Source organism: Falco cherrug, chromosome 13 (assembly GCF_023634085.1).
Source record: "Falco cherrug isolate bFalChe1 chromosome 13, bFalChe1.pri, whole genome shotgun sequence".
Lineage (NCBI taxonomy): Eukaryota > Metazoa > Chordata > Aves > Falconiformes > Falconidae > Falco > Falco cherrug.
Window position 1 is genome coordinate 28442238 of NC_073709.1, and position 12547 is coordinate 28454784.

General features: G+C 45.0%; 1 protein-coding gene across 4 annotated transcripts in view; it reads right to left on the reverse strand.

Moving 5' to 3' along the window:
* AIDA (axin interactor, dorsalization associated) overlaps positions 1-12508 on the reverse strand; it is a 28456-nt gene extending 15948 nt beyond the window's left edge. For all 4 annotated transcript variants that reach the window (XM_055725562.1, XM_055725561.1, XM_055725563.1 and 1 more), the window contains exons 1-3: positions 12275-12508; positions 8571-8640; positions 1634-1687 (exon numbers count right to left, since the gene is read on the reverse strand). In XM_055725562.1, the coding sequence (XP_055581537.1) occupies positions 1634-1687; positions 8571-8640; positions 12275-12384 (234 nt within the window). In that variant the 5' untranslated portion in view covers positions 12385-12508. The remainder of the gene's footprint in view (positions 1-1633; positions 1688-8570; positions 8641-12274) is intronic.
* Positions 12509-12547: the final 39 nt, after the last annotated feature.

A 12547-nucleotide genomic window follows, 5' to 3' on the forward strand; every position in this document is an offset into this window, starting at 1 on the left:
TCTGTAGCACGTCTGCTTCTCAGTAAGCCTATTTGACTTGCTAACTCAACAGAAAAGTTTTTGATTTTTTTATTCTGAGGTAATATTTTGATTATTTTATTCTGTTTTATTCACCAACAGTTCGGTAAACCGAACTAGCGTGTTCTGAGATGACAAGTGGGAGAGCTGGCATGAGAAAAGCGGTGCAAGTAAGAGGATTGCCGCCGGACATCCTCTTTCAGGCAGCGGATCAGGTCTTACCTGTTGTGTCATTGCATCCTTGGCATCTCTTAAGATTACCCATTGCTTTCAACGCCTCTTTAAGGCCCAATGGGTGGTTTTTTTGCTTGGTTTTGCCCAAGTGTCAATAGGGATCTTCTGCAAGACTACAGAAGTGCAGTAAAGCAGCTACCCCCATACCCTTAGAAGAATGGGAAAAGATGACCGCACTCAGTAACTGCTTTAATCTCTGCTAAGAAACCAGGACAAAACTTCAGCAAGTAGAACACTCCTCAAAGTGGATGAGAAGTTCTAGTATGCTCACACAAGGTTATAAAAATCCCCAAGTTACTGCTGAGGAACCAACAGCAAGGCAGGCTGCTCTTGCATGATGTCACCTCTTCGGTTTAGCAGGTTATGACATTGCTGCATCTTCTGCTGTTGCTCTGAGACATGACTTGGCCCACGAAGCTGTCCCACAGCGGAACACGCCTGCCTTTGCCACACAGTGACTCAGAACAAGTGCAACGCTGCTCAAACACTCCAGGTTAGATCAAAGCAGAGAGACAGGCAGAGCTAACCAAATAATTCTCCAGATGCTGTACAGCCTCAGGACTGGTCAGCCCCCACCTCATTAGTCCAGCTGCACCATGCTGCCTAAATTGTCACTGTATCCCAGCCTCTCAGACAACTGAAGGCAGCACAATGCAGCTGCTGCACCTTGTACAGCAACATGAAGTACTCTGGAGCGCTGCTGCATGTCACTTGATGCAAAATTTGCCTGTCACCACCCTTTGTTGGCAAAAAGGAAATTCAGTAACCCAAACTTTGCTTCAGCTGATTCATCCCTCCCCCATCCACACTCTTTTGGAAATTTCTCTTATTTCTCCTTTGTTTTGGGGATAAGACTGTGCCAAAAGAAAAAGAAACTCACTCCCATGACATCTACTTTCAGTCCAGAAAAAAGCAGTAGCTTCATTATTTTCACACATTTGCCTACAGCACTGCCAGCTTTTACAAGTGCTAAAAAATAATCTTTATTCTATACGTGCATTCTTCCTCATGCTCTATTACAATTTGTGAAGCAGCTGAATTAGTGCAGGGATCACTCCAGGGATCTTTCTACCCCTGCACCAGGTTAGGAAGACAAACCGATCAGTTCTGAAGGAGGAAAATGAGGCAAAGAACCAACGGCACAAAACCTGTGGTTAAATTCCTCTACAAACCCTCATCTATGCTCATATAAGCACTTAAAGGTTTTAAAGGCACCCACCTGGGGCATCGTGTTGAAAACCTGGAAAGTCCAAGTGTTCAAGGGTTTGTTCACTCTGTTTTCCAAAGTCATGGCTATGTCTGAAGACACTAAACTAACTTTAAAAACCTCTACAGTTACCTATCACTAAAGTATGAAATCACATAGGAAAAAGAGCTATACCTGTAAAGCTGCGCTTCTCAGTTCCAAGCATGTTGCAATTTTAGCTATGGTTTTCTGAAAAGAAAAAAAAAATACTTAATTTAGTACTGAAACTGTATTCTTCCATATTCACATATTTTAAAATAAAAATACAAACAATTCCTTTCTTTCCCCAAATATTTCAGATCTATTAGTCAGTACCAAATCACTCAGCATCAAAAGCTTTCTTTATACACCAGCAAGATTTTCTGAAAGTGCAATAGATGGAACAGACATCTGCCACTTAACTCCCCTCCCACAGGTCATCAACACAGATAGGGGTCGTTCACTCAGCAGAAACTAATAACGCTTACCAAATCATAAATTGTTTATGAACTCAACTGCTCTGAAGTGATAGGGGAGAGTGGAAAAAAAATTATCCGAACCAACCAGTTTATTGCCTTCTGAGAACTTGAGTGGTTTGTTCCAATTTGCCCTTTTAGGAGTCATGCCTATGGTTCCTCTGTCGGGCTTACAATCTTGGCCGACCAAGTCAGCCCTCAGAAGTTACAGAAGCCCAGTATCTCAGCACTGAAAAAACACAGTCCGCTTTTGTGGGTTTTGGTGGGAGAGGAAGTATAAAGGCAGATTATTCTTCTTTCTATTTTTGTAATTTTAAGACATCCAAATTCAGTGAAGCATGAAATATATTTGATTCAAATTTGTCAGCTATCTAAAATATCCCTGAGCAGAACTGCGAAGCAATTTCTCACTTTCATTTTAAAATGCAGAAAGGAGGGAAGGGCTTCGAAATAGCCCATTGCTAGCAGTCTTCCTTTGAAGACAGTGCTACTTAGGCTTTTATGTCTCACAAAATAAGAAGCTCCAGCAACAGTTTCATTTGTTTCTGTTACTACTAGCTGAAAGGAGAAGTGAAGACTTCCCTAACTGACATCAAGTAGACACAACTGCACGCTATATTTTACCTTGCCTGACCATCACAGGTTTGTTCATTAACTAAAAGGTTTTAGTGAAGAAAAACGAAGGTTATCTGCAGAGATAAGGGCCAAATATAATTTAAGATGCTCTGTGGAACATTTATAGGGCGAGAAAAACAGCAACAATGAAGCTACAAAGAAAAGCAGTTTATTTTCAAATTAAATTTTCCCCCAGAAGGAAGATTAAAGTTGAAATATGCACCTGCAACTCATTTTCTCCTTTTAAATCAGGCAGTATAAAAACAGTTCCCCCCCAGGCTGGATGCAAGGGGAGGAAAAGATCTCCTAGAGCACAACTCTAGCATCAAAGAGCTTCAAGAGTATGGGCATCTGGCAAGCTATATGGTATCAGCCAAAAGCCAAAACTCCCCTTTAAAGGACAGTTACATTTTAGGGCTCCAAGAAGTTTGTAGCAGCAGATACAAACTAGGCACGCTTTCACAGCTACCTTCCCCATCACCTGCCCTAACTCTCCTGCAAAAGGATGTCACAACTTCTCCTCGATCAGCTCCTGGGCCACCACGAGTTTCAACAGGCTGGACTAAAAGCTAAGCGGCTCCAGTTGCCGTTCATCTTATGCCACACTGAAAAGTTGAAAGAATTCAGGAGCTGAATCATAAAGCAGATCAGACATCAATACCTCAAGGGCAGAGCCAACAGCTGGAGTGTGTAAAAACCTCAGATACCTGATTTTCATCTGTCACTATAGGCTCATCAAAGCTTTCAAAGCCATTTCTCCCCAACTCGTATCTCCTCTCGTCTTAAACACTCCGTTACAACATGGCATTAGCTCAGACTTTACGTTCTCATAGTTTATATTTTCATATATGTATTAAAGATGTGAATATATGGAAAAGATATATGAAAAAATATGTATTTATTCATATTATATATAAAAACATACTGTACATTGTATGGAGATCTTACAAAAAATTTAGTTCTTTTGGGCACCCTTCAGGAAAATGGTGAGGGATGTGTATTAGCACAAGACACGCTGTCTTCTCCACCTAGGATGCAGCATGTGCAGAAATGGGCTGTTTGGGAATTTAAATATAAAGCAACATGACCATATGCTTGCATGCAACATAGCAGAATAAAAATATTACAGCTCCATTTCTGTGGAGGTTCATTTTGTAGTCTAGGTTGAGTCAACAAGCTTCTATGTCCCCACAATACATTCTGCTACATAACAAAGATCCATAGCTGGATCTCCAGCACAGCTTAGAAAAATACAGATTTTTGAAAAAAAGTACATACAGTCCTGGGCTCATTTTGACACTTTCAGACCCACACTCCACACACAGGTGTTGTGGATTTATACGTACTTTCAGGCTGGATGGGAGGACAGTAGGCAGCAATACAGAAGCAGATTCTCAGTCCCTAGGGTGAGGATGCACTACACCCATCTAATCAGCTGTAGTGTAACAAAAGGAATTCCTTTTTATATTTGATAACCTCTGGAAAGATACATTTGCAAAGGCAAAATCCCAAAGAGGAAGGTGTGAAGTAATGGGTAAAAGAAAAGAATCCAGAGGTTCCCTAGGGAAGGAAGGGGAAATCTCCGGGGCTTGACCACAGCTCTAACATTTGCAAAAACCCAGCTGTTCCAACGGCTTGGGTGTTGACTGCTGAGCAAAGAGCATGCCTGTTCCATGCTAGACCAGAACCCTCAGGCTGCACCACAGGAAGAGGGCTACAAGTTCACAGGGTGCCAACACACAGTCTCCGTGCCCCACCACAGAACCAGAACATGTAAACAGATTTCCACGTGGCTCCTCCCCTCCCGCTCTCACATGCGGCGCACTATGCCACACTGTACACGAGGTCTGAAGAAGCGCTGCTCAACCCCCATCTCCTTTGACAATTCACCGATAAGCTCAGCAACGCCCCTGTTCCCTACAGATCTGTAACCGTGTGTTCCTAAAACTGCCCGACCTAGGTACCTCCTAACAGAAAAAAACAGCAATACAAAATGCGTGTTCTCTGGCTCCTGGGGGCTGAAGGGCAATAACAGCTCTAGAAACAGATTAATTGAAGAGAGTTTGGGAGTCCTAAAATAGTAAAGAATAGGTTTTATATGGAATCTATTGAAATATGGCAAGCTCCCAGCAGGCATTATTCATAACTATTTTTTTAAGGGACCACACCCAACCCAAAAGTTAAAAATGCAGCTAAACACTGCTATCATTTTCAGCTACAACTACCCCATGCAAAGGCTCCTTTTTGCAGCATGGAAAACATTCTACATCTCATCAGAAAAACTGAAGCCATAATTAACTTTGCTAGTTTAAAACAGTTAAAATTCAGTTTTATGTAAACTTGTGATTAGAAAGGGAAAGTGTCAGTTGATCTCGTAGTCAAGGTTTCTTCAGTGTAGTTGTGTGAGTAATGACTGTGCTAACTGTAATGCAGTCGAAGATGTTTGCATAAATACAGAGCCAGAGCACAGTTTGGCTTTAAAGAGAGGTCTAGGCTGTTAAGAGACCAGTAGTTTTAATGAATCATGCTAAGACTGTTCAACAGTGCTCTTATTTCAGCAAGTTACCACTGCATAAAAAAGCGTGATTTTCTAATACTGAAGAAAACCCAGCCTAGCACAAAAACAGTTACATGAGAATCAACAACTGCGGTTAGAAAAGTGCTTTAAAGGTCAAACTTATTGCACAGAGAACAGGGTGAGAGTAAGTATAGCTGGAGGCAAGCTGACAATCCTAGCCAAACCTAACTGGAACAATTCATGTAGCAAAACACAGTGGCTGATCATGAATGAAGATGGGATTTTTTTATTATTTTTTTAAAAGAGTGAAGGTAAAATAAAGAACAGTAGGATGCAGATGTTAAGACTGGGGTAAAACCACCAGTAACTGTATCTGTCAATATTCCATACACACAGCTTCTAGGTGATGAAATTGTTGCACAGCCTCCTTAAAACTGTTGCAGGGTGACTAGCTTTAAACACAATGATTTATTGTTTACAGTATTTATCTGTATTAGAAAATTAGCCAACTAAATTCACAATCACTAATGAAGATACCAGCACTGCCAATTATCCAAGTTAAGACAGAGCCCTCTGCAAGGACTAAAACTCCAGAATTATGTCCAGCAGTAGATATAAGACAACAGCCCCCAGGAAGCTAAAAATACAGGAACAAACAGCAAATTCTGGAAACTAGTCTGCTCTATCAAGGGAAGTAGCATACAGCGTTTCAAAACAGACTCTTCAGATCAAGAGCAAGAAGGCAACATATGAATATTTGAAAGTCTGAATTCTTCCCATAAACAATACATCTATTATAAGATAAATTGTAACTGGCTTACAGTATGCCTAGGAAAAAATTGGTAGTATCTGTCAAGTGTTGTTAGATTAACAGATTGCATGATTACATTAGCCAGTAACACACCATCAATTATGGTGTGGCCATATCTGCACTGTAACACCACCTGTGATGCATGAAATAAACCCAAACATGGTAAAAATTTATACAAACAGATGGGGCTGAGGATTTGAACCTAGCCTTGTCCTTTCCCTGTAGCTGTGAAGCTAGTAGTTTTCCCTTGGTACAGAGGAATTGCTGCAGAAATCCATCTTCCCCACAGAGTATGTCAAGTAAAGAACAATGACAGCCTCACAGTAATTCTCAGCAGTGTGTATCGTCCTCTGGAAAACAGCTAACTGTAAATCTACACAAAGACTGCAATGAGGGTAGGTCAAGCAACTGAGAATCATAATTAGCTTCACAGCCTTGCCTTGTCCAGTCTGTGAAATTCTGTGCACAGCCTTGGCCAGTAATACCAGGTAAGCAAACCCTGAAGTTTACATACTCTTCTACATTCAGAAAAATAGAGGTGGCTCTTACATGACATACAGAACCTCAGAAAGACAAGATGTTAGGGGAAGAGACTTTCCAGAACCAGGAGGAAATAGCATGCTGGTGGATGCATTGGCAGGAACTTAGCTGAACAAAAGTCGCTGGTTTGCTATGCAGATTTTTTTGAAGGGTGGCAAGAAAGAAGATACGCTTCCATTTAACCAAGCTGCTTGAAAACCCAGAACTGTGCTAAACTCTATTCCTACATGCCAACTAAATGATACCAGGGATGACAGTAATTGGTCACGATCACTAGATTATACTGGCTGAGGTCCTGCAGAAATAGGGAAGACCAGAACAGCGAGGAGCTTAACATCAGGGTAAAAAGTTTTGCTGTACAGACTTTTCAGTTCTTTCAAAGCAATGTCAAAACTTTTTGTTGTGACTAGCACTTCCCACGGTAGAGAAGGGAAAGAGAATGTTCTCAACAAAATGTTGGGGAATTCAGCTGTGTATGTGGTTAACGACATAGGTACCACCATTTGATAGCCAGGCTCAAAGTTTCAGTGCATCAGCCCCTTACTGATCTGCACAAAAAAAGCAAGTTATATAAATGTCAACCTCTTCTGCAAGTTATATCAGCTTTAGAAACAGGTAACACCCTGCAAGGATTCAAAGCAGCCTTTTTATTTTCAGAAGACTGTTGCCTTAAGACATGATTGCAGTTGCACATCTAACATCTGAGGTCAGTTATCTCTTCTTCCTGAGCCCCCCAGGCCTTCCCTCATGGCTGACCTCACTCGCTCCCACAATCTGGTCCAAGGTCCTTTCTACAAGATTCAGGGAACATCTGGAAGCAAAGCCCTGTGTGGTTCTGGTTCCCATACTCACAGGAGATGATGTCTCCAGAAGTGAGATTAACAGCTTTGCCTTCATGAAGTAACCGTATTTTCAAAAGTATCCACAGAGGGGAAACACTCAGTAAAGATGGGATTCTCTCTAGCTGAGAACGATGGAGAGTGCTACCAGCGAGGGATAGAGAGAAGCAATCAAGGAGTAAACAGCTGCCCAACATTAGCGAGGTTCCCAAGACTTCAGTTCAGGAAAGGTGGACCAAATCCTTCTCCAAGATTGTGATCTGGTTTAAGATGATCACAAGCCTTACTTTCTTCTTTGCAGAAGGTAAACGGAACATGGAAGACAAGCTCGTTGCTTTTCTTATTGGTACATGTTGAGGAAACAGCTAAAGCCCTGTCAGCCTCTATGTAACACGTATATTCCTTTGTAAGGAATTTCTTTAAATACATCAAGTTCACCTCCAAATTCTGGAACCAGGACCTGCTTTCAGGACCAACATTTCCAAACACAGATCCTGTTACTCTAGCATCCTTTTACCATAGGTGAGATTCTGGGCTAGCAAATGTCAGTTGTCAGGCAACATCATTGCTCAACCAAGTGATCTTATGACTTGCAAATCCGGAAATACTGGGGTTTTCTTATTTGGTATTCCTAAGAAAACCATGCCTTCATACAAGACATGAAAACTTAGCAGAGCCTCAAATCTCAAAAGATTTTGTTTTGCTGAAAATGCTTGAGCGTATGCGAACTCAGCTAGTATTTTCCTCTTAAATCCTGTCACAGAATTGCATTAGTATCATGCTGAGACAAGAAACAGCCTTTTCAACTGAGGGTAGGGAGGGAGGAGTAAAGTGATTTCAATATTTCAAAGGATTATAAATAAATAATGTTCTAAGACACTAGTAGGGAGTATTCTGCCAGGACCCTTCCCAGTCAGGTGCTACATGTTAAACTAACATCCTCCTCACAGATCCTTGGTGTCTGCAGTTCAAGACATTTTGTATTCAGACTTCGCAACATAAATCGTGCTAACATTGTATAAGCAAGTTATCAAAAGGTGACCCAAAACCAGAAACACCGAGGTTACAAAGGACTCGGGACAGCATGCATGACATTCAATATTACACAGAAGAGCATCTATCACATCTAATGACACCAATGGTTTTAGCCACGCTGGGTTCCATGTCTGTTTGATTATATTGAGGGAGGAAAAAAGGTCTCATAAGGCTCTGGTCTGCAAGATAAAAAAGCCCACATAACACCCATCGACATCTACAAGTCAAGCGCCTTGACTGAGCAAACAGCAACACTCACCTTCTGATCTTCTGTGAATTCTGAGTTGTTGTGCTGAGACTGTGCCTCTTTTTGTAGATGCCTTGCTAATCTGGATTGGGGGGGAAAGAAAATTATGGAGTGGGAACACAACAGAAACACACACAGACTCTAGTCTCCAGAATATATGTCAGCCAAAAGATTCGCAAACTGCTGCTCCAAATAGTTTTTGTTTGGTTGGTTTGGGTTTTTAAACAAAGATTTCTATAACCATGGTAGGCCATACTTAACAAAATAGACAAGACGGACAAAATACGCAACTACATCAGGCAGGAAAGACTACATATATAACATGTCACGAAAGGAGAACAGGTAAGAAGGTCCTTCTAGCCAACAGCCCCTTTCATAAGCACTAACCTTTTTTCCTCTCCCCATCCCCTTACTTTATAACAACAAACCACCCGCTGTGGTACAAGCCCACACTCATTTCACAGGGAGAGTTTGAGGCAAGTCGGATTGCCAGGAGACACGGGTGCAGGCACCCTAGGTGATGGCCACAGGCTCTCCCAGCGCTGGAAGCCAGGCGCAGGGTGGCTTGGCCCAGGCTGCCGGGGTGTATCAGCTCACATTTGCGCCTGTCAGCATCACATGCAGTGCAGAGACACCACCCCTTGTCACCACGGAGACAGGAGTACCAAGGGGTTTGGAAAGTAACAGTAAGCAAACAGCTCCAGAAAGCGAAAGGAAGCTGGAGAGGGAAGCTATGGGAAGAGTTACGGTTTCCGTCTGGGGAGGAAGAACATTAAACAAGCAAAACCTCTGGGCAATTGTTGCTATTCCCTGTAAATATTAAACAAAAAAGCAGAGAAGGATGGTAGACCGGGAATCGAGGGGAAAACCCAGGAACAGCAATAGTATTGGGGGCATTGCAATACAATTCCATCGGGAACTTCTCAAGTTTGCGTTGTTTGAAGGGATTCAGCTTCTCACCACCATTCCAGTGGGCGTTAGCCTGTGTGTTGTGGGGTTTTTCTGGGGGGAGCGCAAGTTAAAATACATACACGAAGATCCATATACCAAAGCAGATTACCATCAAAGCCTTTGTCAGAGACTGTCAGAAACAAAAAAACAGAACTCAATTATTTCTTTGCTTTTCCAAAAAATAAGCTGTCAAAAAAACACAAGGATTAAGGCCACTGTAGTTTTTAACTAGCACCAGTGAAAAAACAACCAAACAGGACAAGGTAACGGCACAACTCAGTGGCTTGTCCCCTTTCATAAAGGGTGAAACATGGTGGCTGAGAAAAGACAAGAAGCACAAACACACTTGAACCCTGTCTTCTTCTTACCTACCACCCCCCTGTATGATACATAGGACTTATAGAAAGGGCATTTAAAAGTCATTGTTTAAGAAAACATATCACCATAGCAGCAACATGCCACCCACAACAGGCAGCATCATAGTATTAACATTTCTGCAAGCATCAGTAATACAACCCTCTTTCCATTTGTCACTAATGCAAAAAACCCCACGCTAATCTAAATAAATGCATCTAACATCCCACTGGAAACTTGCTCCAAGCTGGATCAAACCAAGTTCCACAAATGGGAACATTCAACAGGGAAGGTACTGCAGCCAGCTCAGAGGGCTCCTGTGCAAGTAAGCACCTGAATGAACAAGGGCCAATCTTTGCACCAAGCTTCCTGCACTTCCAGGAGTAACATAAAGCCCTGAGCAGACCTAGGTCACCCAGGACACAGGAGGCAAATAACTTTGTTTTACACCAACAGCCATTAAACCCATTAAATCTCTCCAGCCTCCCTATGCTGATCCATACAGACCTCGCCGACGTCAGCAGCATGTGGCCAACTGCAGCACCACATTTGTTCATCCCATCGCAGGTTGCCATTTGGGAAGGCAATAGCACAAAGCCATGCCATCACGTCTCTCCAGAGCTACAGGTAGGTATCTTGCCCTGTGCTGCTTATTTGCAATTTCTACCCTATAGACTGAAATTGTTATTAGTTTACCTGCTGTATCTTCAAGAAGCAGACACACGCACTGAAAAGGTTCTGCTCCTCCCTAGGAAACATCTCCCTGTAATCCTGTGATCTTCTCTCCCCTTTTTTCTCCCTCCTGGAACCAGAGAGTTCATCTACTGAAGACTATTCAGTAGAAACTCGCTGATAAGCTTGTAAGAGCAGCTTACCATGCTACCATCCAAGAGAGCTTTCTTACAAAGACACCACGGTGCTCCAAAGCCAGAATAAAGCAAGGGCATGGAGATCACCTCATTTCTTGTCACGCACAAGTGATGCTGGGATGAAGGGATCAAAAGTTATGCTTCAACTCTCAAACTGGACTGTTTGTGAATGTTTAGTGATCTTTTCTCAATGAAAGCGAAGTCAGAATGGGAAGCCTGAAGACTTCTTATTCTGAAGAAACATCGTTACATGAAATTGATTGCCGAGACTGTCAAGATGGTTTAAAGCATTAGATCCTACTGGACTCCTTGTAGATGCCCACATAAGGGCAGACATTTAAAATATCTTCTTTTATTTTCTGATGATTGTTTTCTTTTTTTTTTTCTTCCGAGATACAGATCTGGTAGAAAACTTCTTCTCATCCCTGTGCCAAAGTTTGTAGTAACAGTTTACCTACTCTGAAGGCCATCAGCAAAAGTGCAAATAACCGAACTTGCATCATCCTGCCTGGTGAGTGAATGAAGTGATGAGATTATAGCATCTCATGACCATGCTGTACGCAGCCAGCAGGCTAGTTACTCTGAATGGCAACTGAACTGGTAGCCAGCATGGTCACAGCCCATCCCCTAACCTGAAGAGTCCTGAACAACACTAGACGATCTCTCAGAGAACACGTCTTCTGCTTTACTTCCTCTTGGGGAACAAGCCCAAACCATTTGGGCTTCTTCCAGAAAATTCACCTTAAGAAATTTAGCCTGCAATACTGAGATCCCAAGGAAATAACTTCCATCTTCATGGTGAACAGAGTAGCCGAGGCGAGCCTTTGACTAAAGCTACCCGGCCCGGTGTGTTTCCAAGCCCACCACCCACAGTACCAACACTCCTCCAACACCAAAGGATTCACGGACAGCGTGGTCCACCCCGGCACAAGCCCACCTACCCGGGGCTGCCAGGTTCCCCGCTCCCCCACTCCACACTGTTTCACCAGAAGCGGAACACACAGGCGTGCCGTGGGCCACTTTGCACCCCGATGGGTTGTGTCAGGCAAGGGTGATGCTCTAGCAGCCCATTTGCCTCAGCCGGGACACCCCTCCACCCTCAGCACCGTGCCCGGGAGCCTGGGCGACCATGGGGGCACCCCGGGCCACCGGTGCCCCCCTAGCCAGCCGCCCCCACGGCTCGCGCCTGGGGGCCCGGAGGCTCCACACCACCGGCTCCGCCTCGCCCCACGCCGGGGGGGACCGTGCCCGGCCCAGCGCCCGTCACCGACCCGCGGTCTCGGCGGGGCGGCTCCCGGCGACCCCCCCGCCCCACCTCGCCTCAGGGGACGCCCCGACCCGCGGCCCCGCACCTCGTGCAACGCCAGGGGACCCGCCGGCGGGGCCTGGGGGGTGAGGGGGGCCGCGGCCTAGGCCCACCGGGGGCCCCCTGCCCCGCCCCGCCCCAGGGCCGCCGCCTGCCCCCGGGCCCTCGCTCGGGGCACCGCGGCCGTGCCGGGGACCGGCGGGGCAGCGGCGGGAGCCGGCCGCCCCCGCACTCACATCTGGTACTCGTCGATCGCTTCCACCAGCTGCCCCCAGGAGTCGAAGTCGGTGCCCTTCCTGAAGCTGGCGCCCCAGCGCTGCAGGAGGCTCCGGGCCGCCTCCGACATAGCCCCAGCGCTAGGGCAGCATGCTCACCCCGGGCCGGGGCACCGCGCCGGGCAGCCGCTCCCGCCAGCCCCGCGCCGCCGCCAGCCCAGCCCGGCCCAGCCCAGCCCGGCCCGGCCCAGCCCAGCCCAGCCCAGCCGCCGCGACAACCAAACGCGGCGAGCG